The sequence below is a fragment of the Sceloporus undulatus genome, chromosome 3 (assembly GCF_019175285.1).
Source record: "Sceloporus undulatus isolate JIND9_A2432 ecotype Alabama chromosome 3, SceUnd_v1.1, whole genome shotgun sequence".
NCBI classification, from domain to species: domain Eukaryota; kingdom Metazoa; phylum Chordata; class Lepidosauria; order Squamata; family Phrynosomatidae; genus Sceloporus; species Sceloporus undulatus.
The window spans coordinates 107,499,840-107,525,665 of NC_056524.1; the positions used below are offsets into that span (position 1 = coordinate 107,499,840).

A 25,826-nucleotide genomic window follows, 5' to 3' on the forward strand; every position below is an offset into this window, starting at 1 on the left:
TTTCTTTATGTTCAACAGTAAGCCTGTCTTTGCACTTTCTTTGATCTTCCTTAGTAGTAGTTTCAGGTCTGGTTCTCTGCTAGTTTTATGGTGTCGTCAGCATATCTCAGATTGTTGGTATTTCTTCCTCCTATTTTCACTCCTCCCTCTACCATGTCCAACCCTGCTTTCCTTAAATATGATCTGCATGTAAGTTAAATAGTTAATATAGGATGCAGCCTTGTCTGACCCCTTTGCCAATTGGTAACCATTCTGTTTCTCCCTGTCCTGTCCTGTCAGTAAGCTCTTCTCCTGAGTACAGATTCCGCATTAGGTCTATCAGATGTGTTGGCGATCCCATGTCTTTAAGGGTCTTGCATAGCCTTTCATGATTTATGTATTCAGGCTTTGCTATAGTCTGTAAAGTGCATACTGATTTTCTAATCTAACTCCTGCTACACTCCATTAGCCATCATATATTTGCAATGTGATCCCTGGTGCCTCTTCCTTTCCTGAACCCTGCTTGGACCTCTGGGATTTCTCTCTTCATCTATGCTTGGAGCTTATGTTGCAGAATTTTGAGTATGATTTTGCTTGCATGGGAGTTTAGTGCTATGGTTCTGTAGTTGCTGCAGTCCTTTGTGTCTCCTTTTTTGTAGATGGGGATGTATATTGATCGCTTCCAATCGTTGGCCATCATTTTGTTTTCCATATCTGTTGACATACGTTGGTTAGCACTCGAGTTGACTCTATCAATGTGAATTGCAACAGTTCTAATGGAATATCATCTGTTCCTGGAGTCTTGTTTTTGTCATTTCCTTTATTGCAGCTTCTACCTCAGTTTTTAGAATTTGGGGGTTCATCTTCATATGTCACTTTGTTCCATGTGTTCTACATGTTACCATCATCTTTTTATTCCTTCCTTGTCTTGAATTATTTTTATTGTTGTAGAGTGTCCCATCCTTGGTTTGAACTTTCCCTTGATTTCCCGAATCTTGTGGAAGAGGTCTCTCATTCTTCTCTTGTTGTTGTCTTCTATTTCTCTACATTTGTCATTGTAGTAATTTTCCTTATCATTGCACACTGTACTGTTGCATTCATGGTTCTTAGTTTATTTCTATCTCTTTTTTGTTTTGTTTCTCTTTTTTCCCTTATTGCTTGTAGCGTTTTATCTGTCACCCCTGGTTTCCTCACTTTCCTTTTGACTGTTGAAGTGCCTTTATGCATTCTCCTTTTATTATGGGGCTGTGCAGACAGCCGTTAAGGGGTGACCTCCAGTCGCCCCTTTCACAGTCAGATCCGGGCCGTGGCAACTGCACGCCACGGCCCCAATCTGGCCTTTACAGGGCACAAAAAGGAGCGGTAAAAAGCAGCTCCTTTTTGCACCTTGCAAAGGGCACAATCGCTGTGGTGCTGCAGCTTCATGGCGCTCCTTCATTGCTGCTACTGTGTGGTGCGGTGCATGGCGTTGCACCAGCGGTGGGCAGAACCGGGGCATGTGTCATATGGATGCCACGCCCCGACTCTGCCCCCAACCCAGCTTTTCCTGCCGATCTGCACAGCCTCTATGTCCCTGGCTTCAGACCAAAGCTCTCCTGTTTCACGATCTATTATTCTTAGTACTGCAAATATTAAATTACCAATCAATTATGTGGAAACAGAACCCTAGATATGGCAGTTCTGTCACTATTCTCACTGATGCTCATACTTTCTCTGCTGGTACAGTTATTAAGATCCATGCATAGGTGAGTAGCAGCAAGATCAGAATCTGAGAAATGTTTTATGCAGTGATCACTTCCTTCTCCCCCACTACTTTAATAAAAAAATTCTAGTTAGGAGGTTTTTTTCAGTGTAGAGGAGTTATATAAAGGGCATAAAAAGAACCTGTGAAAATTTTGAAACAGCCTTGAGGGGGCAATAGAGCATTACATTTGCTATTGGCCAATGCATTTTCTAAATGCTGAAGCTCAAGAATCTAGTTTGGATGGGTAAAGCTAGTTTTGTTAGTCGTTTTGGCAAAATACTATGTGTCACTGCTGTGCAAGACAGAAAATCAAATTTATTTTTAAATCAGTAGGTTGTAGTCCTGTTCTGGATAAAATTATTCACACTTTCTTGCTTCTGGGAATGGGATTGTACTTAGTAATTTATTTTATTGATACAGTATTGCTAACCACATTAGATTTTTAGAAGGTGTGGTCAGTATTTTAAGGTATTTATAATCAAAGCATAAAAGGTGGAAGAACTGCTTATAATACATATGTTACATCTGGAAGGCATGGAAGTCCAAATGGAAGGCATAGAAGGCCAGGTATTCTTGATCTACCTCAAGTCTTATTTCCACTTATTGGAGTGAAAGATCCACTAAATTCAATCTGCCTGACTTCTAAGCAGACATAAAGGGTGATTTGAAAAGAACAGTGCTGAACTGTATAAGAACAGTTTTACTTTTGCACGATTCTTTCTTCTTCCTCTTTTTTTGAAACTGCATATTCAGTTTTGTTTTACATAATTTTACATCATTATAGTACAATTAACAGTACAATTTCTTCATCAAAATTATCATGTCTCTCTAACCTTAATACTCATATTGATACATGCAATGATCTCAACCAGAGTAACATTCTTGATTCTGTAATTACTCTGTAATTACTCTAATATGAACACAATATTGTTGATAAATCACTAAAGTTAATAACGCATAAAAAGAATCCTCCTTTCAGAACCACCTGCTCAATTAATTTAATCATATACCATGCATCATTAAATAAAATCCAGTTGCTAACTTTTCCTGTCTCGGGCTATTTACAACTTTAACTGTCTCTCTTTCTAGTTTTGCACTGTTCTTTTTTAATCACCCAGAATTTATTATTGCTCTGTAAAACCATGAAGAACTAGGTAAACAGATAACATATAATAACACTAAGGGACATAGTTTGGTATAGTGGTTTGAGTGTAGGACTGTGACTCTGGGAGACCAAGGTTCAAATCCCCACTCTGCCATGGAGGCCCATTGGGTCACCTTGGGCAAGCAACACTGTCTCATCTTCAGAGGAAGACGGTGGCACCCCTCCAACAATTCATGCCACGAAGGCCCTGTGATAGGTTCACCTAAGGGTTACCATAAGTCAAAAATTACTTTGAAGGCATACAATAACTAAGTTATACTAAAGAACTGTTAATTAAAACAAAATAAGAGCAAGAGGTTCCTGTATTACAACTGCTTCTTTGTGGTTTCTGTGAATGCACACAAATTAGGTTTATCCTGTGCCAGTGCAGAAACTACTGGAACCTTCTAGAATCGCTAGGGAAGACTTTTGGCAGTAGCTCCTCCCACCCTATATATATCCGACATTCCCGCTCTTTCTCTCAGTTCTTTTTCCCCCGCTGCAGCATCTAAGGAACTTTGTTAGAATCGCATTATCTCTCAATATTGATTTAATGGATTTTGAATTGATTTTCGATTTCAACTTGTTCAATGGATTGGATTTGTCATTTTGTGAATTTTCTGGCTTGACTTGGCTCATTTTAACTACCCTCCTGCCTCACGATTTCAGCTTCATTTGTCTAACGGTCCTTGTTTCCGCAGCAAGTATGGCTTTGGAGTGTGGGGTAAAAATCCCCTGGCAAGATAAACACTCCCGTTGTTTACTTTGCCTGGCTGAGGGGCACAATATGTAATCTTGCCTCTATTGCAGGGCCTTTACTCCTCAGGCCAGAAAAAAATAGGATGTCGGAGCTACAGGCCCTTTTATATGAGTGTGCTCTTAAACTGCATGTAAAGCTGACTTCCCTCTTCACCATCTGTGCGGAGACTGAATCTAATCAGCAGGCTGATCCTGCTCACCCTCAAGGTTGAGTCAGGATCCTTTCTCGGCTAAGCATCAACTTGAATCCAAGTCTCAGCTTGAACCCGATCAACCCGCTGTTATTACCGAATGCGAAGAGAACCCTCCCCAAAAGGCTAAATCTTCCGTCATTTCTTCCTCAAAGTCTTCTAAAAAAAAAACTATCGAAAAAAGGCAAAAAGGGAAGTAAAGAAGATAAGAAAAGAAAGCATAAGCACTCTTCCTCTCACTTTTCCTCCAAGAAGCCTCGCTCAGAGGGCCATCACTAAGATAAACCAGCCTCACCTGTACCTTCTCTACTGATTGTAAAGACCCAAGCTGCTTCTGTTTCTGAGGGCTAATTGGTGGACTCTACGAGACATCGTTCACCTTATCCCCTGTCCCCATCAAGGTCGGTGCATTCCCTCTCTCAGGTTCGAGATAATTTGTCAGTCTCTCCCCATTCAGAACCATGATCTGATATTGAAGAGCCTTGAGTGCAACATCCTCATAACCTCTTTTAAAACGAAAACACTGATATGTATTTCTTTCCAGTGTACACTATTACCTCCAAAAGTATGTCTGTCATGCACCTTGGAATTCTCGTGGATCTCCTATAGGTTCAGGGGTTCTTTCTTTAGCTCCATCTAGGCAAGATATTCGAGCAGAGCGCTATCTGCCCCTAATTCATCGTGCTGTGAATCCCTTCAGCAGAAGTCTTTGCCACCTCCTCCATGCTCTCTCAGAGAAGAGTCTCTGGGTTTGGATTCATCATCGAATTGGTTCCGTGTGCTCTCCCTTTCCAGTGTTTTATTGGTCTGTGAGTCTGCTTCCCTTACTGATGACGTTTACTGTTTCTCAAGAACAGGAGAAGGAATTGGAGGTCACCCATCAAGATGCGAAACCACTGGATGCCATTCATCCACCTATTTCGATCCCCACTCTGCCGTGAAATCTCAAACTGGTATTCATGCAGCTGTCGATACAACCCTTCAAACCTATGGCTACTACTGACCTATCACTCCTTATATGGAAGACCATCTTTCTAGTAGTCATTGCCTGGGTTTGTCAAGCTGGTGAACTGTGTGCCCTTTGAGTTGACCAGCCTTATCTTTCCTTTCATAAGAACAAAGTTGTTTTATGACTGGACATTACCTTTCTGCCCAAAGTCGTTTCACCTTTCCACTTGAATCAGGACATTATTCTTTCTACCTTGGCTCCGAATCTGACCACTGGTACCGAACACTTTCTACATTCCCTCAATGTTTGAAGGGCGCTCACATTCTATTGTCAATCAAACTTCGGATTCGAGGTGATCTGAAAAGATTGTTTGTTTGTTACTCGAATTAGAAGATAGGACTTCCAGTCACTTATCAGCGTTTCTCTAAATAGGTGACTGCTACCATCCATCTAGCTTATGAACTCTCTGGGAAGACTCCTCCAGCTTGAATTCGAGCACACACTACCAGGGCGGTAGCAGCATCCTTGGCTATTCTCAGTAGAGTGTCCCTAGAGGACGTCTGTAAAGCTGTAGCCTGGTCCCAGCCATTGACTTTCATTTCACATTACAGGCTGGATTCCAGAGCTAGAAGTGATGCAGTTTTCGGAAGGGCAGTTTTGTTCTTTGCTTTGCATTGAGGTTTGTTCATTCACATGCCTTTACAGTATATGGAGTTTTATTGTCATGACACTCCCTCCTCCTGTAACTTTAGCTTATTAGTTTCACCCATTTGTCTGCATTCAGAGAGACTACGAAGAAGGACAGGCTGCTTACCTGTAACTGTAGTTCTTTGAGTGGTCATCTGTGAATTCACACAAACCCGCCCATCCTCTCCTCATGTCGTGTCATACTTTGGCACATGTTCAATGGTTATACTGCTATGCAGCGTCAAATTGGAACTGAGGGAAAGTGTGGGAACGCCAGGGATATATATTGGGTGGGCGGAGGTACCACCAAAAGTCTTCCCCAGTGATTCTAGAAGGTTCCGATAGTCTCTGCATAGGCACAGGATAAACCCATTTGTGTGAATTCACAAAGGACCACTTGAAGAACTACAGTTACAGGTAAGCAACCTGTCCTTAATTAAAGATTCTGTAAAATAGGTTTATTGCTCAGACATTTAGAGAAGTCAGAATTTGAATTCCTATGTCGCTTGGCATAATAGGTGTTCTAAAGGCTTCATCTCCCGACTGGAAGAGATGTTACATGAGTGTAGCAACAAAGGATTGCAGGGAAATGGATATACATGATATATGCTTCCAATCGGTATTCACTCATTGTGTAAGCAGGTTGAATCAACATGAGAAGAATGGCTCATGTTTTGGCACATGTTAGGCCTGGTCCCTCTTCTACTTCCACCATTGTCTTCCTGTAGTCTGAACCAAGTGTGGATATTTGCCTGTGTGTGTGTATTTGTGTGTTCCCAGTCCCATGGAGAGTAACATGCATAGGGTTGGCTTAACCCATTCAGAATAATTGATCTTTGTTGGAAGAGAAGGAATGGAACTAAAAATGGAGGGAGGCAGGATTAACATGCTTCCTTTTTTATTTGTTGATTTACCAACAGAGAATAGAACTTAAGAAGTTCTTGGAACACAGTTCTTGGATCACAGATACCCCCCTCTTAATTAGGTAAATACCTGAATTTGGCAGAATCTGCACTGCAAAAATAATCCAGGTTGATCCCATTTTAAATGCCGTAGCTCAATGCTGTGGAATTCTGGGAACTAGTTTCTTGTGGCACCAGAGCTCTCTGACAGAGTAGGCTAGATGTCTCACAAAACTACAGTTCCCAGTCAACCTGGATTATTTCTGCAGCACGGTTGCAGCACTTGTGTAGAGAGAGCTTCAGTATGTGGGAATATTGACGGAAGTTTGTGTAGAATAAAATCCTGGTGAAATGCATAGTCTCTGCTGAACTTAGCAGGACTTCACCTTGCCTACCCCAAAGGTTCTTTAAAGGTAGAAAATAACCTGGGAAAGCCCTTGTAATCTCTATAAGAGTTCATTGCAAATTTGCCAGATTAGTGGGAGGGAGGGGGGAGATGGCCTGTTCTATGCTTTTTTCCCCAGACAGAAAGTATTTCGAGTGCTTGAAAAATATCCCTTCCATCTTTTTTTTTAAAAATCTCATTAGTTGTGGTAAAGTTTCTTTCCAGAGCCCCTAGCAGTATATGTGGGGCCTCTCTGGGAAAAAGCCCCTCACATGCCTGATGGAAGGCAGAAAATTGGCGAAAGTGCTGCCCACAGCTGCTAAGCAGTGATTCCCAAAATTTGGCACTCCAGATGTTTTGGGCTTGTCTTCCTGGAAGCCTCCAGCCAACTTGGCCAACTGTCAGGAAGTTTGGGAGCTGAAGTCCAAAACATCTGGAGGACCAAAGTTTGGGAATTGCTGTGCTAGAAGATGTGGGAGGATGAGTGTTTTTTAGTTAAACACTCATCCTGCAGAATTTTTTTAATCTTTATTATTACTGTCCAGGTGCCTTTGGATGGGAAAGAAGGGAACAAACTCATTTAAGTATCTATGCTCAGCATCAGGAACCAATATTGTTACCAGAATACTTAGTAAACCTTCTGTTCATTTATTGGAGTGACAGATCCCCTCTCTAGGCTGGGCCTGCAGTTCCAATACTTGGGTTCCTGTCACCTTTCCCATTTCCCCCCTCAAGAGCCTTCCCTGGGCTTCAGGGTGATTTATATATGGACCTGTGGGTGTGTAGTTCAGTGGGTTCTCTGTAGTAAATATAACCAGGCTCTCTATCAAAACTGAATAGGCACAACCAGGCACAGTTGTTAAAAAAATGAACAAGCTGAAGTTTATTAATACACAGTTAGATCATACCTTGGCCCCTGAACTATTTCATTATTCCTAGCTCCCCCAAAGCACACTCAGTTCTTCCCCTTGGCTGGCTGTCCTTTCTCTAGGAATAAACTCTTCTAGAACATGGCAACATATCCCAAAAAACCCACAAAAAACTAGAGATGTTGGCCATGAAAGCCTTCAACTTCACATTGTCCTATCTCTGTTACAGCTTTCTCCTTTCTGCCATCAGAGGCTGCTGCCACACTGCAGAAATAAAGCAGTCTGATACCATTTTAACTTCCCTGGCTCAATGCTATGGGATTTTTGGATTCATAGTTTGTTAGGGCACAAGAGCTCTCTACCAGCGAAGACTATATATCTCACAAAATTACATTCCAGAAATCCATAGCATTGAGTCATGGCTGTTAAAGTGGTGTCAAATTGCTTTATTTCTGTAGTTTTGCAGCAGCCATAGATAAGTTTCTGTATCTATAAGCTGGCGTGCCCAGCTCCTCCCTAGCATTTTAAATGGATGGATGGATAAATGGATGGATGGAAGTATAAATGAATAAATAAGAAAGAGGATTTTTGGATTGTGACTTAGAATTGCCCTCTAAGATTTTGCAAGCTTTATCAGTTTGAAAAGTACAAACTTGGCTCTGAAGTAGAAGGTTTTTGTTGGGGTTTTTTTTAGTGATCTTTGGCTGTCAGTGGGATTTCTTTCTGTTCTCCTCAACCTTTACTACTGCCCTTTATCCTGGATCTTTAACGCTGAAGAATTGGAATTAGATTTGGAGCTGAGCATATTGAAATTTACTATTTAGTCCTATTTGTACATTGCTTCCCACTCTTTCAGTGCATTTTACTCCCTATATAATTCCACTTATACTAGATTTTGTGACATTTTCTCTCATATTTTATATAAGTTTATCTGAGGATACAGGAATATAACCAGTTATTAAATTTTTGACCTGATTTTTGATGAAAAAATTGTTTCTGTCACAGGACAAACAGGTGGGTTTTGTAGCATTCTGTGGTAACAGAGAAGCTTTGGCATGGTCTTATCTCCTCCTGAAGCTTGTTCCGCACTTGAGTACCCTTGACTAGCGATGCCTTATCTCCTTTCCTCACAAAGTTTGGCCTGAGTATTTTACCGGAGCTCTCCCAAAAGAGCGTTGTAATCTCTGCAGATCATGCACTGGAAAGTCAGGCTCTGCCTTCCAATGCTGAACATAAGTAGCCACGGAAAGCCACTAGGCAGGGCACCAATTATGATAGTCACATATCTGGAGGGATTCAGGAATTTGAACGGTGGCCTCAAAGACCCCTGAATATATGAGCATGCACTTATTTATTAGGTTCCTTGGGGAAGAATAGAGAGATATAAAATTGATATTTTAAAAACCTAAAGGATAAAAAGGAAAGTCCTGAAATATATAAAGGCAGCCCTAGGGATGCATCTCCATTAGTGCAAGGTGGGAATTGTGTGGCCCTCCAGATGTTGTTGGACTGCGTGTCACATCAGCCCTAACCAGCATAGCCACTGGTAAGGTATGCTGGGAGTTGCAGTTCAGCATCCTCTGGAAGGCTCTAGTTCAAGGCCATTTGTGCCAGTGGTTATGTATTTTCATAGTCTTCCAGGTCTAGTTTTTCTCTAAAGTAGCTCTAAGACAGGACTACTAATTTTAATCTGTGTTAATATATTGTATAACAAACAAAACCTAATTTGAAAACACAGTGTAAGGGTAGAGGTTTTTATTTAGATTTGTTGTACATAATCCATAATTATTAGGAAATTGCTAGGATAAATGTTCTGAAATTGTTTTTATTCCACTTCATTTAATCTACTTCCCTTTGTAGATCTTTCTGTTGGAAGGATGGAAACATTAGGAGTACAAACAGTGATGAATTTTCTGGATGTTTCTTGTGAGCAATTGGAATGAAACATTTTTCATAGGTAGCTGTGGGCCCTTAGATACTCTGGCTCCATTTAATTTGGCTTCATACAGATCTCTTTCCTCTCAGTCTGTTCATTTGTTTGCTTCGTTCATTCTGAAACTGTTTGTTTCTATAATCCAATAAAAATTAGGAAGTGCCAGAGTGCCTTATCTCAAAAGCTGAGAGAAATTCACTTTGCCATGGGTTTTTGAAACATTTCAGAAGAAATAAGAGATCCTTTACTAACATGTAAAAAAGTAGTGTTTTATATACAGGCTGAGTATCCCTTATCCAGACATCAGAAATACTCCAAAATTGTCCACATGAGTGGCTCAGATAGTGACCCCTATGCTTTCTAATGGTGTAGTGTACACAAACTTTGTTTCATGTACAAAATTATTGAAAATACTGTGTTTAAAATTACCTTCAGTCTATGTGTATGAGTTGTATATGAAACATAAAAGAATTCACTGTTTAGATATGAGTCCCATCTCCATGATATCTCATTATGTATATGCAGATTTTCCAAGATCAGGAAAAAAAATTGGTCCCAAGAATTTCAGATAAGGGAGAATCAACCCATACGAAACCTAAGTGTTCTGAGGATCCATTTCTTCCCTATTACTGACTCTAATGCTTCTACATTTTTGGTCTGTTTGGTCTTTTGTTCTAACCCGTTTTTGAAATTAAGAATCTTGCTTTGTACAGAATTTCTTGAGTGCTGATAACTTACACTATTAACCTTGGATTTCTCCCCCTGATCCCTGTTTCATCCTACCTTATATATAGTGTTCTATGTGGTAAGAATATACTGACTTTAGATTAGCTACATTGCTGTACAAAAGAATTTGAGAAGATGTCTAGGGACTGAAAAGATGATAGTCCACATACTGTATTTTTCTGCCTTTCTGTCATAATACCATAATAAACACAGTTATCACTGTCTTATTCCTTTCAAATAAGGGAATAGGCTAGCAGTTGTACTCTAGTAGTTGTTTTTAAATAAATCTCAGCAGAACAGCACTTCCCTTCTAATTTTTAATCTACATATTCTTTCACTTTCTTACAGAGCTTTCTGGGGTGCTGCATCAGTGTCACGTTCTGGCATCAGAAATGATCCATTTCATTCATCAAATGCAGTATTACATTACATTTGAGGTACTCTTTAACCATCCATTTTGTTTAAGAAGGAAATTGTTCTTGACTGACCTGAGACTAAATTATGTCACAGAGAGAACAGAAATGTTGCTACTTAAAGCCATTGTTAAAACAACACACAGCTTAATGTTGACTTACTGTTTCTTGTGCTGTAGGTGCTTGAATGTTCATGGGATGAACTATGGAACAAAGTTCAGCAAGCACAGGACCTAGATCATATCATTGCGGCTCATGAAGTTTTCTTAGACACAATTATATCTCGCTGTTTGTTGGACACTGACTCAAGAGTAAGCCTTTCCTCTTTCACAGATAATACTTTTGCAACAATGTGTTTGTTTTATCAAGGTATTTCCTATCCTGTTTGCATATTGATGTTTAGCGCAATAATAATGATGATGATGATGTATTTTAAAAATATTATGTATTTTATAATATATGATGTATTTTATATTGTATTTTACTGTTGTAAAACTGCTTATTATTATTATTATCAAGGTGGCTTACAACAACAGTAAAGCACAATATTAAATACATCATATATTATAAAATACATCATATTGTCCCCTCTCTCCCTCCCTCCCCTCCTCCCCTCCTCCCCTCCCCTCCCAACTCAACACAATAATGAATTACCTTTAAAACAATCAAACAGTCAATTTTCTGCATATTTACTCAGAGGTAAGGCCTACTGCATTCTAAGAATATTTAGATCTGCTATCCCAGTAACTGCATCCTGATGAGAATGTTTGGACACTCTGCTTTGACACAGAATACATGTTCTTGTTGGACAAATATTAACAAGATACAATTTCAGTGCCTTTTCAGCCAGGCAAATCTAAATTTCATTTAGTTTTTAGGATTTAGTTTTCTTTTTGTCTTTCAATCTTTTGTAGACACTTCTCAACCAGCTCCGAGCTGTCTTTGATCAAATTCTTGAGTTTCAAAATACCCAAGATTCAATGTACCGAGCTGCTTTGGAGGAATTACAGCTACGATTGCAGTTTGAAGAAAGAAAAAAAGAACGAGAAATTGAGGTACAGGGAGCTTTCTGTGACATTTTAAAGAGAAACAGCCACCTGAATATAATAAGGTGCTTGCTTTCAATGAATAATAATAAAAAAGACAATTCTCCTTTGCTCCCAAATGCTTGCATACATATTTGTGTAAAATGCAAACATCAGGAGCAGTTCTAGGCAAGTCTGTTCAAAATTTTAAGTCCCCCTGTGTATGCTTAGTGCAAAAGAAATATGGTTTAGGAGCTGGAAATCTAATGTAGAATGAGCCAGAAACACACATCTTAAATTTTCTGTAAAATACACTATCAAAGAGGCCTATCAAAGCTTTCACACAAGGCTTTGTGAAATAATGTTTAAAAATGCATTATTTTGTTTTTGCATGGCTGTTTACTGAGTAATTCATTGTGATTAAATTTTAGCTTGTATGATTGAGGAATCACCTTGTCTTTCTGGTTAGTACAAGAAAATTAGTGTGTAGCATCATTTAACAAAGGCATCTGTATAGATAGGTATTTGCTGATTGCTCATGATATCTTTTAAAATTTCTTTAATTCAGGGTGAATGGGGAGTGACGGCTTTTGAACAGGAAGAAGAGATGAAAAGGATTAAAGAATTTCAAGACTCAATACCAAAAATGTGTTCACAGCTACGACTACTTACCCATTTCTACCAGGTATTTTTAAATTAAACATTAGAGAGAGAGAGAGAGAGAGAGAGAGAGAGACTAAGGTTGTTGTTGTGTACATTCATTTTGTTTCTGCTTTATGGTGACACTAAGGCAAATCTGTCAGGGGTTTTTATGTGGCTGGGTGTGTGTGTGTGTGACTTGCACAAGCCCATCCAGTTTCAATGGCCCAGCCGAGAATTAGACCTTGATCTCCATAGGTATGATCCAAAGCTCAAACCACTACACCACACTTTCTCTCTCTCTCTCTCATATATGTGTGTATGTGTGTGTGTGTGTGTGTGTGTGTGTGTGTAGTTATGGACTAGTTATGTATTTGCTTGCTATAAAATATTGTTTTAATACAGTATTATCCAGAGCCATTCAGGATTTCTCAGAATAATACAACTATTTATAAAACAAATTAATGTAAAAGAGAATGGGAAAAAGACTCACTTGAAGTCATGAAATCTGCCTGAGCAGAGTCTTAGGATAGAGGGAAGAGACATGATATTAAGTGGGTCTTGTGAAGGTATTAGTTTACACCTATAACTAGTAACCAAACATGTAATAGTCCATCCCCTCCCATAGGTTTTTGAAGAACATAGAATTAGTCATGGAAGTGTGTGTGTGTGTGTGGGGAATACCTTTGTGTTGTTTCTGACTTATGGCGACACTAAGGATTTTCTTGGCATGTTTCTTCGGAGGGGGTTTGCAATTGCCATTCTCTGAGGCTGAGAGAGTGTGACTTGCCCAAGGTCACCCAGTGGGTTTTATAGCCAAGCTGGGGATTGAACCTTGCTCTCCAGTCATAGTCCAGTCCTCAAACCACTAAACTACACTTGCTTTTATAATGGCATAAGCATCTCCACCTTTCATTGACTGCATTGTTCAGCAGAGAATGAACATAAAGAGAAATTTATTCATTCTAATTTTAGTGAAACTGGATGCCTGTGATTTAAAGAAGCCCACCAAGGTATTTGGCCACTGTGCAAGTAGAAAGCTGAACTTGAAAGCTCTAATTTTCTTATGACACTAATTTCATTGGGTTAACTGCTCTTCTTTGATTTAAGGCTTTACATTATACTCTTAATTGAGATTATTCAAATTTTGTATTACTTTTGTATGAAAGAGGAAGTTGAGCATTTTAGGAGCTGGCCATTCCTTGCAGTAGTTCAATTTCCTTTTCCTCTCTTCTTGCTTTTTAAAAATATATATATTATTATTATGAAAAGTCTTATAACAAAAGTCATCTCTTCATGCAGATATTTCTCATATAAAACAGAAAATAATTACAAAAATAAATATAAACTTAACCTCCTACACTTCAGATATTGTTTCTTTATGTTCTGTTAGTACCAGGGCTCAAGGTAGTTTACACATTACACATTAAAACAGAATTAAATTAAGAACCATATTAAAAACATACACTCTAAATGACTTTAAAAACAGTGAACAATACAGTTAAAACAATACAGTACTTACAGCCCCTTTTTACACTTCTGAAAGCCTGCCTGAATAAAAAAAAGTTTTGGTCTGTTGACCTGTATACTTTTTAATGGGCTTTTCAAAGGCTGCTGTAGAATAGATGCAATTTGCATATTTATCCCTTTGCATTCACTTGTTAGTATGTGAATTCCTGTGAATTTATGAATGTCTCCTTTCCCTCTCCAGGGCATTGTGCAGCAGTTCTTGGTATTACTGACCACCAGTTCTGATGAAAGCCTCCGGTTTCTTAGCTTCAGATTGGATTTCAATGAACATTATAAAGCACGGGAACCCAGGCTAAGGGTCTCTTTGGGCACTAGAGGGCGACGCAGTTCCCATATATAAACCTGTCTGCAATGAATGTAAGCAGGATCACTGAAGTGTAACCATTGTTGGATGTGGCAGTCATGGTTGGCATATGAAAACCAAATGGCATGCAATAGATGTTTGTCATTATTGCAAGCAACCTGTTATCAGTCATGTGAGCGTGCAACACTAGTGCAGAAAGCAACAAGGCTTACTTTCTGTAGTTAATGATTGATATTGCTAAATGGTTTTGTTTCCAGTTAGTTTTGTTAATTCATTAGCCAATCATACTTTTATTTGAGGCTTTTGAAGCACATTCCACAGTAATTTTACATTTGTCCCAGGAAATTTAACCACTTCCAGACAGTACAGTTCCCTTTAATACTAAGCAGGGCTGTAATTTTTTGTTTCAGTTTGGAAACCTCTTTTGTTTAAAAACCTGCCAGTCATAGGGTCTGGCCAGAAAAACTATATTTGAATTCTTTTTCCAAGGTTGTGATATACCTGACTGTGTGTGTGTGGGGGGGGGATGTCAATTAAAATTATACACACATTAGTGTTTTCAGCATTTTCAAAACAATTATTTATTTTTCCAGAAAAATTGTAATTACTAATTACTACATATTAGAGACATAGCAGGAGTAACATACAGCAGATATGCTAAAAATAAAGTTTAAACCTCAGTGCACTCAAGTGATGAAACATGTAAATACTGAATAGATGTGAATGAAGTATTTTGTGTTCAAATCTGATGTATTAGAAATTAATTTGGATAATGAAGATTACTTATTTCTCTTTCCTTGCCTATTTTTCCATTGTAAATATTTATATATTGCTGTCCAGATGTTAGGGGGAAACATTTTTGTAAAGAAGTCACTATATATCAAGTCATTCAATTATCCATTTGTTATATTCACAGGTAAAGAAAATAAACACAATTATCTTTCAAAAACCTTTATCGGTTTCTTCTAATCTGAAAAGTGCCTGTTCTTGATAAGATACAATAATATAATATAGTTTTGGATTTCTAGGACTCATTGTTCTTAATCTTGTCTGATATCCTTACCCCATATGTAATAAAGTACAGTGGGCCCTTTGTATCTGCGGGGGGATCTGTTCCAGATCACCCTGCAGATACCAGAATCCATGGATGTTCAAGTCTCATTTTTCCTAATGGTGGTGTGATCACGCAACCACATTGCTATTAGGAATAATGAGATCAAGGTCCCCCCTCCTTCCCTCCCTCCCTTCGTTCCTCTCTCCCCCTCCCTCTTTCTTTCTTTCTTTTTTCCTCCTTCCTTCCCTTCGTCCTTCTTGTCTTCCCCTTCTCCCCCTCTGAGGCTTCTGCCTCGTGAGAGCGGAAGCTGGAGGGAGCTGGAGCCAGGGATTCAGTCTCAGAGCCCCCCACACCAAGACCCAGGACAGAGCCTGGGCAGCCTCTTCCCAGCCTGGTTGCCTCCAGAGGGAGTGAACATTCCTTCCTCCTGTAGGGAGCTTGGGGCGGAAACATTTGCTCTACTGACATCTTCCCAGCCTGGCTGCCCCCTCTGGAGGCAACCAGGTTGGGAAGAGGCTTGGGGAGTGAATGCTCCCTCCTTCTGCATCTTACCAGCCTGGCTTCTCCCTCCAGAGGCAACCAGGCTAGGAGGAGGCTTGGGGAGGGAGTGTTCAGTCTTGCGCCTTCCTAGCCTAGCTCCTCCTCTGGAGGCAACTGGGTGGAAAGAGACTTGGGAAGGGAGTGTTCACTCTTCTTGCATCTTCTCAGTCCGGTTACCTCCTCCGGAGGCAGTTGGGTTGGAAAGAGGCTTGGGGAGTAAACACTCCATTTCTGGGAGGAGGCTTGGGGAGGAAATATTCACTCTTCTTGCATCTTCCCAGCCCAGCTGCCCCCTTGGGGAACGAACATTCACTCTTCTTGTGTCTTCTCAGCCCAGCTGCTCCCTCCAGAGTCAACCTCCAGAGGCTCAGTCCCGAGTGCTGGGCCTGGAGGTGGGGGGCTCCGAGACTCACGACTCAATTCCATCTTCCTCCAGCTGATGGAGCTCCAGCTTCCACTCCTAGAACCAAGCTGGGATAGAAGCCTCAGAGGAGGAGAGGAAGGGAGGGAGGGGAAAGGAAGGAAGGAGGGAGGGAGGGAGGAGGGAGGGGAAAGGAGGGAGGGAGGGAGGTAAGGAGGGAGGAAGGGAAGGAGGGAGGGAAGGGAAGGGAGGGAGACTTTGGTTCAATTGCCCCCAATGGTGGTGCGCACATGGTTGTGCCACCATTGGGGACAATGTGGGCTTGCCATCCACAGATATTCAAATCCATGGATGGCAAGTCTGCAGATAAAGAGGGCCCACTGTACACATTATCAAATGGGATTTTTGGTCGGTTTATCCATATCCTACCATATTGAAAGAGGGATGGATGATAGTCTCATGCCTAGTAGCACCTCATGGTATGGCTCAAACATGGGTATTCTCAGCTGTAATCGGAGCTCTATGCAAGTTTCCTATCATTATCCTTAGACCTAATTAAAAAAATTCGATTGCAGCACTGTCTCATGCTGATTCTCTACATACATGTAGATTATAAAACTTCTTTTAGTTACTAGAATGTTGGGTGTTTCCCCCCCACTTAGTAAAGATTTTCCCATCCAGTGAAATAAGCCAAAAACTAGAATTCTGCATTCTGAAACTCTAGATTCTCAGTTCCTCATTCAACTGCCTATATGCAAATATGTGAGATATGTTCATATGGTGGCATAATGGTGTCAAAATGTTTAAACTTCCAAATATTCAGTACACATGTAATTCTGCTTTTGCATTATATCTTGCAAAGACTGCTGCAAGGAATACAGCATTAAGCAGAAGTGTGTTCATGCAACTGAGCTTTCTCCTGTTCTCTGCCCCAATGTCCAAAGCAGATTTTGTGGATATGTAGGGGAATTTGCTCTTCTTGCTGGTCTCGTAGATTCTGTCCATAGTAAAAGCTCAGTTGGTTTCAATGACTGTCCTGCAGTGCATTGTCCTATTTTATCTTATTGTTCAAAATGGGAATAGATGCCTGGATTATTATTATTTTTTATGTGAGCGCATATTAAAAGTTTGGAAAATCCTGCAAACATTAGCTGCTCCTGGAAGGCTTTATGGCATCTTCACAAGAAATCGCGGGGGAAATGACTGGTGATGAACGTAACCTGCTGTTGTTGTTCAGATTTTCATTGTCATATTCCAGCAACTGATTTTCTTTTTCCTCAACTTCTGTTATTTCAGTTTTGTCAGTTCCATCCTCCTTGTAAACGGTAGCATTTGTTACACCAGGGTCCCTAAAATAATAATGAAATTGTTTTAGGGAGAAGAATCTTCATGGAGGAAAGCAATAATGTTAAACACTGGCTGGCAACAAATTTGGCTAGAAATGTAATGTGCACTAGAGGTTTGACTGCACCTAAAAGGCACTTTGTAGGTAAAAAGAAAACTATGGGAAACAGACAGCCCTGAAGCCACCTCTTCCAAAAATGGATTGAGGCTGCAGCACCCACACACTGTGGCCCCAATCCACCTTGAAGCCAGCCAAAAAAGAAGTGGCAAAGAGCCATTTCTTTTCGGCTGGCAGAAAGTCGGCTTTTGTTGCCCTGCTGCAGCCCCATGCCACTCTGGTGGCATGTAAACGTCACGCTGCTGGAGACCCTTGAATCCACCCACATTTGGGTGGCTGCCCAGCTTCCGGGTGGCTTCGGACTGTGCAGATATAAATGCCACACTCAGAAGACGCCCGGAAGCAGGCTTTAAAGGGCTGTCTGTTTCAGCTTTATGACTACCTTGTTTTTTCAAAAAGTGTATTATATATACAAGGTGATGTCATATTTATAAAGCTTACTTATATATCACAGATAACATTTTAATGAAATCCTAAAACGTATCAAGCCTGCATAGAAATGTCTGTTTTGCTTCCTGCCCTTTGAGGTTTTTAGCCTAAGAATCTCTGAAGAAGATTAGGCAAAGAAAGTACAGTGGTACCCCGGGTTACGAAATTAATTCGTTCCGCGGTTAATTTCGTAACCCGAAATACCTTCGTAAGCCGAATTCCCATAGGCGCTAATGGAAAAATAGCTCTCTGCTGCCCTCCGGTGGCGGAAAATAGCGCCGCGGTTTTTTCGTAACCCGAAGAAACCTTCGTAAGCCGAAGCAATAAATCCCTATGGGATTTTTTCGTATCCCGAAAAATTCGTAACCCGGCGCATTCGTATCCCGGGGTACCACTGTAATTCAAAGTCTCTGGCACAATGATGCTCTCCATCTTTTGCAGATTCAGACCCACTATATAGTATTTCTGCTTGCTGGAGGAATCTACAATTATAGCATCTATGTTGATATTGTAGATGACATAGAAAGGTACTGTACATACTTGTGTATAAGTCGAAAAATTTATACTACAAAATTGTGCCCCAAAAAACCTGGGTTGACTTATACACAAGTCAATATGGGAATCAGGCAGCAGGAAGAGCAATCGTTCACTCCCAAAGCCTCTTCCCAGCTCAGTTGCCCCCAGTGGTTACATGTACTTAAGTTTTACATCCATGGATACATGCCCTTTTACCCTCAACTTATTCGCAGGTCATATAAAAATCCAGAATTTTGGCCCCAAAGACTTATGCACAAGGTCGACCTATACATGAGTGTATGTAGTAAGTATTTTTAGACCTAAGCTGCAGATCTTGATTGCCTTTGCTAGTACAAATTAATGCTTTACAAATTAGTGTTCCAGACTGAAAAGCAGTTATTCAACTTAAGTATCCTGATTCTAGCATAGCTCTGCCAGTAAAAAACTGCATTTGACTGGATTTTTGTACAGCTGTGTATCTTAGCCTATGCTGTCATATCAGATGCCATAAACTTAAAAGGTGTTTGGTAGCCATTTTAGTGCTTCAGTGATTGGAGGAGAAGCGCAAAACAAACTGACTTACTGCTGCTTCTTCACAAATAGTGAATTATATATGTGCACAAGCACTATTACAGTGAGGATCAAACCGATGACAGCTACACAGGCTATGATGATGTGCTTCATCAGATCCTTAAGATCTTCAGTCTTTGCTCTTTTCTTGTCCTGAATTCCTAAATGGATGTGACACAGAACTCTGTCATATTATTCACAATATAACAATGTCTCATACTAAATACTGCTGCAGTTCATGGCAATCCTGTTGTTGAAATCTTGTTGCTGCAGCCAAACTTTTAAAATCGCAACCCAATGACACACACGCATTGTGCAAACCAGAGTACTATAGGACATTTATAATGGAACAGTTCTAGCTCTTCACATGAGTTGGTAAGGCTGTGCATTTTGCATGGTTTTACAGTTTGTACAACTCGTTGAAGTTGTGATATAGTCAAATCTTTTATCCTAACCAGATATAGTATACGTACACAGATTCTGTATAAGTTACTAAAAGCCTCATCGCAAAGAATAGGGTATTAAATGTTAGCACTGAGTTGGGCAAACCCCTAAACTCAAAGTGGACTGTCTCAACATTATATTGATTTCAAAATTAGCAAACAGATTGAGACATTTTGTTCATTTTTAATTTATGTAAACAGACACTGCCACTGCCTTAAGGAAGAGGCCATGTGGGTGGATAACAATGATCACTTGTAATCTCCAACCTTGTCTTCAAATCTGCAAAGTGAATTAAGAGCTATCTGACAGCACTGCCTTAAGTTTTAATGCTGCACTAAATACAATCAGTGCTGTCCTAAACAAGGCAAACTGTCCAGAACAGCCCTTCAAATGCCCCTCCCCTCCCTCCCACCCAGTGAACTTTTCATGATGGTGGCAGATTGTTCCACACTGTCATTAGAAACCCCTCAAATCATGTGCTGGCATCATATTATGTTGCCTTTTTGCTGCTGCTGCTGCAACAGGGAGCTTCTTCCGCTGCATTGGTTTTACTACAGGAATGTCACTAAGTGATAAAAGTATGATTTATGATTCTTTTGGGGTTTTATTTTCAGTCTCATATCCAAAATCAGGCTTTCCTCCATTCATCAATTTTCCTCTTCGCTGTCTGCCTGTTTTTAAGGTGGAGGCAAAATGTAGAAGGACGAGGAATATTTTTCCAAATCCAATTTTCTGTGTTCATTTTTATCCCATCTAGAGTATAAAAGTGACATTTTCTCTTCCAGAAACCAGGTGGGATCCGACTTAGTATTTAGGGTTGAGGCAGTTAGGAGATATGTCACTGTTCCCTAAGGGCTTTGTGTGCTGACTCCACCATACTTGCAGACCTGACTGCCACAGAGCCACGGGACTCAAGCTTGATCTTGAATTTGGATACTCTGCCAGTACTTGGCTTCAGACCCAAGCTACAGAAGCCCAGAGAAATCAGCACATACAAAAGCTGGGCATATATTCCCCTAAATCTGGCATGCAAGAGCAATGTCCCCAAGCCAGCCAGCCCTTAAGCCTTTGAATAGTACAACCGCATTGCTCTGGCGTCCAAAATCCAGCATTTACACTGGGGTTTGTAGCTTTTACCTCATGATAAAAAACAAAAACGCTAATACTATTAAAAATCTCTTATTTTCACTAGAGGCTGACTACAAAGATGGAATGTTTGTGCTGGGACAAAGTCATCTTAATCCGCATACTCAGGGCTTAACTGGGGTGTGGACAGGGCTGATTGTCTTATTATTCATTACCCTTCTGTACAACCATATACCACACTATTTCTTTATCTGTTGCATCAAATTCTGCTGATAAAAGTGAGGTAAACAATAGCATTTCAGTCCAATGTTGCCTTCTGTGATGCATTTTGAACCTCTAACCCTAAAGCTGGTGTACAAAATTAAATGAGATAAAGCAGTACCTTCTTGTTGTCTATAGCTCTGATTTTTATGTCTGACTTCATTAGAGGGTTAAATTGTGGCTTAAGGAACCCCAAAACAGCAACAAAAATCTGCCCTGCTAATTTTGTAATTGAGGTCTAGGCAAACAAATTGCTACAGCCATAGGGAAAAAATGTTTATTCCCTTTCAGCTGAACACACAAAATGTGTTTTAGAAGAATAAATCCAATTGAAAGGCATAAATCATGTGTTTAAAAATAGAACAAGGATAGCAGTAGTTTGCTAAGTCAATATACACAGGACAAGAGAGATGAAAAGTGTTCTATACCCCTGATGTATTAGGTGATGCCCGCTTTCACTGAACTATGCCACATTATAGGAAGATGAGCAGGGAAAAGCAAGCTGCTTACTTAAATCTACCTTACTTAAAATTGTATCTTAATGGGGTCTATTATTTACCTTCGTATTTCTCAAAGAATTCAAATCTTTTGGCATCTTTGATATCTTCATTAACCTCATTCACTCTTAGGTCTGTAAAAATGAAAGGGTAAATTGTCCTAGCTGTTCAATGCACAGTTGCCCCTCCATATCCACGGATTCAACCAGTCATGGCTTGAAAATATCCCCAAAATATATAAATTCCAAAAAGCAAACTTTGGTTTTGCTGGTAAGGGACACAATTTTCTATGCCACTGTATTTAATGGGATGAACATCCATGGATTTTGGTATCCACAGGGAGTCCTGGAACCAAACCCCAGTGAATGCCAAGGGCCCATTGCATTTCTGTTCACTATTGGCTTTTAGGGAGCAAACCTCATAATTCTCCAACCCTGAAGGACTAATAAAAAGCAAGAAGTAGATTTGTAAAAATCCAAGAGAGCCAGGCTTCAAGTAAAGAACAAAACTGGGAGAGATAGACTGTGGCGGGTTACAAACCGCCACTTGGGGCGTCCTCAGGACGTCCCAGTTTAAAAAAGGGGCATCTCTTCCAGACGGACGCCCCTATTCCTGTTACGGACTCTGTCCGTAACAAATGGCGGTGGCCGTTCCACATGGCCGCCGCCATCTTGACGTAACGGACGCTGTGCATCCGCACATCGCGCAGCGCTAATGATGTTGCGAGTGCGCCATTGGCGCCTCGCGGCATCATGAGCGCACTGCCAGAAGAAGCTCCATTTTGGAGCTTCTTTTTTGCTCCGTAAGGGAGCCGCGCGGTTTGGCTGCGGCGGCTCCCTCACGGAGCAAACAGCAGCGCCGGGAGACCGCCTCAAAGCGGCGGTTTGTAACGCCTCTATGTTTGCTCTTTTCATTTAATAACTTAATTCTAGAGAAGCATTAATGCTGAAATTCCAACTTTAGTTTAAAAGTAAATTTTATTTATCCCTTTTCATTAACAGATTTTCCAGTGGAGAACAGAGGAACAGCCTGATGTGTGTTGCTCCTCCCATTCACTTTGATAGGCAGGAATCCAGAAGCCTTTTTTTTTAGAGTACTGACTAGAATCATAGAATCATTGGCCTGTTACAGACTGCCAAAATAAAGCTGCTTCGGGTCTCTTTGGAGGTATGCTGATTAAATGATACATGCATCCGAAGAATCCGGCAGCTGCGCCAAAGCTGCACTGCAGTGCTTAGGAATGGAGTGTGGCTTTGGCGTGACCTCCAGACTCTTAGGACCCACGCATCATTTAAACAGCATACCTCCAAAGAGACCTGAAGCAGCTTTATTTTGGCAGTCTGTAACAGGCCATAGTGTTGGAAAAGACATCCAGTCCAATCCCCTGCCATGCAGGAACTCACAATCAAAGCACCCCCAACAGATGGCCATCCAGCCTCTGTTTAAAGACCTTCAAAGGAAGAGATGCCAGCATATTCCAAGGGAGTGTGTTCCACTGTCGAACAGCCCTTACTGTCAGGGTGTTCCTCATGTTGAGGTGAAATCTCTTTTCCTGTAGCTTGCATCCATTGTTTTGGGTCCTATTAGGCAAAGCAGCAGAAAACTAGCTTGCTCCATCCTCAATTTGACACCCCTTCAAATACTTAAACAAGGCTATAATATCACTTCTTAACCTTCTCTTCTCCAGGCTAAACATCCCCAGCTCCCTAAGTCATTCCTCATAGGGCATGCTTTCCAGACCCTTCACCATTTTAGTTGCCCTCCTTTGGACACGCTCGTTTCTCAACGTCCTTTTTGAATTCTAATGCCCAAAAGTGGACACAGTATTCCAGGTGAGGCCTGACCAAGGCAGAATAGACTGGCAGTATTACTTCCCTTTATCTAGACACTATACTTCTATTGACGCAGCCAAGAATTGCATTGGCCTTTTTAGTTGCCACATCACACTCATGTTCAGCTTGTGGTCTACTAGGCCTCCTGGATTGCTTTCACATGTAGTCTTGTTAAGCCAGGTGTCCCCCATCCTATATCTATGCACTTCATTTTTTCTGCCTAAGTGCAGTACCTTGCATTTCTCCATGTAGAAATTCATTTTGTTAGTTTTGGGCCAGCTTTCTAATCTATTAAGGTCATTTTGAATTTTGATCCTCTCCTCTGGAATATTAGCTACTCTTAATTTGGTGTCATCTGCAAATTTGATAAGCATGCCCTCTATTCTATCCCCTTGATGATGTATACTGTTCAATCCAGCTATTTGTTATGGTTTTAATGTTTTGTAAGATAATTGGTTTTAGATGCTGTATAGTTTTTAATGGCTATGGGGATTGGTTTGCTCATTGTTGGGGATATATATTGTTTATAATTGTTTTTTGTTGCAATTTTCTTTTTTGGAAACTGCTATGATCTATACAGGAATAGCGGTATATAAAATTATTATTATTATTATTATTATTATTATTATTATTATTATTAATTATTTGTTGCATAGCACTGGACCCAGGACAGAACCCTGTGGCACTGCACTGGTCACTTCTTTCCAGGATGAAGAGGAGCCATTGCTGAGCATCCTTTGGGTTCAGTCAGTCAACCAATTACAAATCCACCTAACAGTTGTATTGTCTCACCCACATTTTACTATCTTGTTTGCAAGAAAATCATGGGGAACCTTGGCAAAAGCCTTACTGAAATCAAGATATGCTATGTTTACCGCATTCCCTTCATCTACCAAGCTGGTAATTTTATATATAAAAAAGAGAGATCAGATTAGTCTGGCATGACTGTTTTTGAGAAAACCATGCTGACTTTTAGTGATTGTGGTTTTCCCTTCTAAATGTTCACAGACTCTGTTTAATAAGCTGTTCTAGAAGCTTTCCTGGTATTGATGTCAGACTAACTGGATAACAGTTGTTGGGATCTTCTTTTCCCCCCTTTTTGAAGATGGGGACAACGTTTGCCCTCCTCCAGTCTGCTGGGATGGCTCCTGTTTTCCAGGAATTCTGAAAGATTATTGCCAATGGCTCTGAGATTACATTTGCCAGTTCTTTTAATTCCCTTGGATGTAGTTCATCTGGTTCTGGAGACTTAAATTCATTTAGATTAACCAGATGTTCCTGTACCATCTCTTTACTTATTCTGTGTTGTGCTTCCCCTGTTGTGTCCTCTGCTCCATTTTCCTCAAGTTGAGCACCCTTTTCCTTTTTTGAGAAGACTGAAAAAAAGAAAGTATTGAGTAGTTCTGCCTTTTCTGTGTCCCCTGTTAGCATTTGGTAGAAATTGCAGAGTCATGTAAACCACCTTTCACATTCATTAGACACTGCAAGCTGGATACCATTACCTTGGCCAAGGGCACCTTTGGACAGAGAGTGCTTCAGTAAATAGTGAAACCATGATGAGTCACAAGCGCCACCCACTCACCTCAGAAAGGGAGCTATATTATATCCCATGTCAAGATATTCCTTCTCCACTGGGAAGAACCATTTGTCAATCTGTGAGATGGTCATTTTCAGTGGAGAAGGGATGAACTGGGGGTCATGGCTAGCCTTCAATCATTTTTTCTTTCAAGTAACTAGTTAAACAGGGAGGGGAAGCAATTTTCATGGTATTGCAGCCTGGTTCATACCTAGTTTTTGTTTCACCCTTTTTTCTTCACATCTCTCTCAAAATATTTCTTTTGACAATATCACAGGGGGCTTATATTCTGAACAAATAAGATGTGAAATACAATGCCCCAAAGGGGCAGGGTCACACCGCCCCTGAAAACGCAGGGTGGGTGCCATGGCAACTGTATGCTGCGGCCCCACACTTTTTTTTCTGACCCAAAAAAGTAGTGGCAAAATGCCACTTCTTTTTGCACTGGAAAAAAGGTAGCTTTTTTATCGCCACCACAGCTTTGTGGTGCTCCTGCAGAGTATGACATATTCAGTAAATGTCACACCACCGGAGTGCCATAAAGCTGCCCGATGTGTGGTTGTGTGGCCAGCATGATGCTGGCTTGGGAGCAGTGTCAGTGTGCGCTGTCTAAACACCATGCTCACACACCGCCCCCAAGCTGGCATAAAGGGGCAGCCTGCTTCACCCCTAAATCTATCTAGGAGCATTGGAAGCTGACACATCAATTGGGTCAGTAAGGGAGGATGCTCTTCCTAGTGGGCACTCTCAAAAAAGGCTTCTGCATTCCTTACTATCAGTAAACAGGAGGCACAACCCACAACAGAATGTTTCTCCCTTCTCTACTGGAAATGACCATCTCACAGGCAAGACAAACAATTTCCAACTTAACTGATTTTTAATTGATTAGTTCGTAACATTGCTCTACACAGAAGCCGTTTTCTAGATCAGACTGGGATGGGAATGATGTACCTGTCTTGCAGCTATTGGACTGCAAAACCTAACCAGGATTGCTAATGGTGAAGAATGCTGGGAGAAGC

At 40.6% G+C, this 25,826-nt stretch overlaps 2 protein-coding genes across 9 annotated transcripts in view; one reads left to right on the plus strand and one right to left on the minus strand.

The window, feature by feature from the left end:
* The window catches only part of TUBGCP3 (tubulin gamma complex associated protein 3), a 103,709-nt gene extending 88,577 nt beyond the window's left edge, over positions 1-15,132 (plus strand). The window contains exons 18-22 of the mRNA XM_042457700.1: positions 10,617-10,705; positions 10,861-10,992; positions 11,596-11,736; positions 12,275-12,391; positions 14,057-15,132. Coding sequence (XP_042313634.1) covers positions 10,617-10,705; positions 10,861-10,992; positions 11,596-11,736; positions 12,275-12,391; positions 14,057-14,215 — 638 coding nt within the window. The 3' untranslated portion in view covers positions 14,216-15,132. The remainder of the gene's footprint in view (positions 1-10,616; positions 10,706-10,860; positions 10,993-11,595; positions 11,737-12,274; positions 12,392-14,056) is intronic.
* Positions 15,133-16,297: 1,165 nt separating this feature from the next.
* LOC121925492 overlaps positions 16,298-25,826 on the minus strand; it is a 42,025-nt gene continuing 32,496 nt past the window's right edge. For 3 of the 8 annotated variants that reach the window (XM_042457704.1, XM_042457702.1, XM_042457703.1), the window contains 3 exons: positions 21,462-21,533; positions 19,125-19,272; positions 16,298-17,483 (listed from right to left, as the gene is read on the minus strand). In XM_042457704.1, the coding sequence (XP_042313638.1) occupies positions 17,282-17,483; positions 19,125-19,272; positions 21,462-21,533 (422 nt within the window). In that variant the 3' untranslated portion in view covers positions 16,298-17,281. The remainder of the gene's footprint in view (positions 17,484-19,124; positions 19,273-21,461; positions 21,534-25,826) is intronic. The other 5 variants (XM_042457706.1, XM_042457705.1, XM_042457701.1 and 2 more) reach the window with 3 other exon arrangements.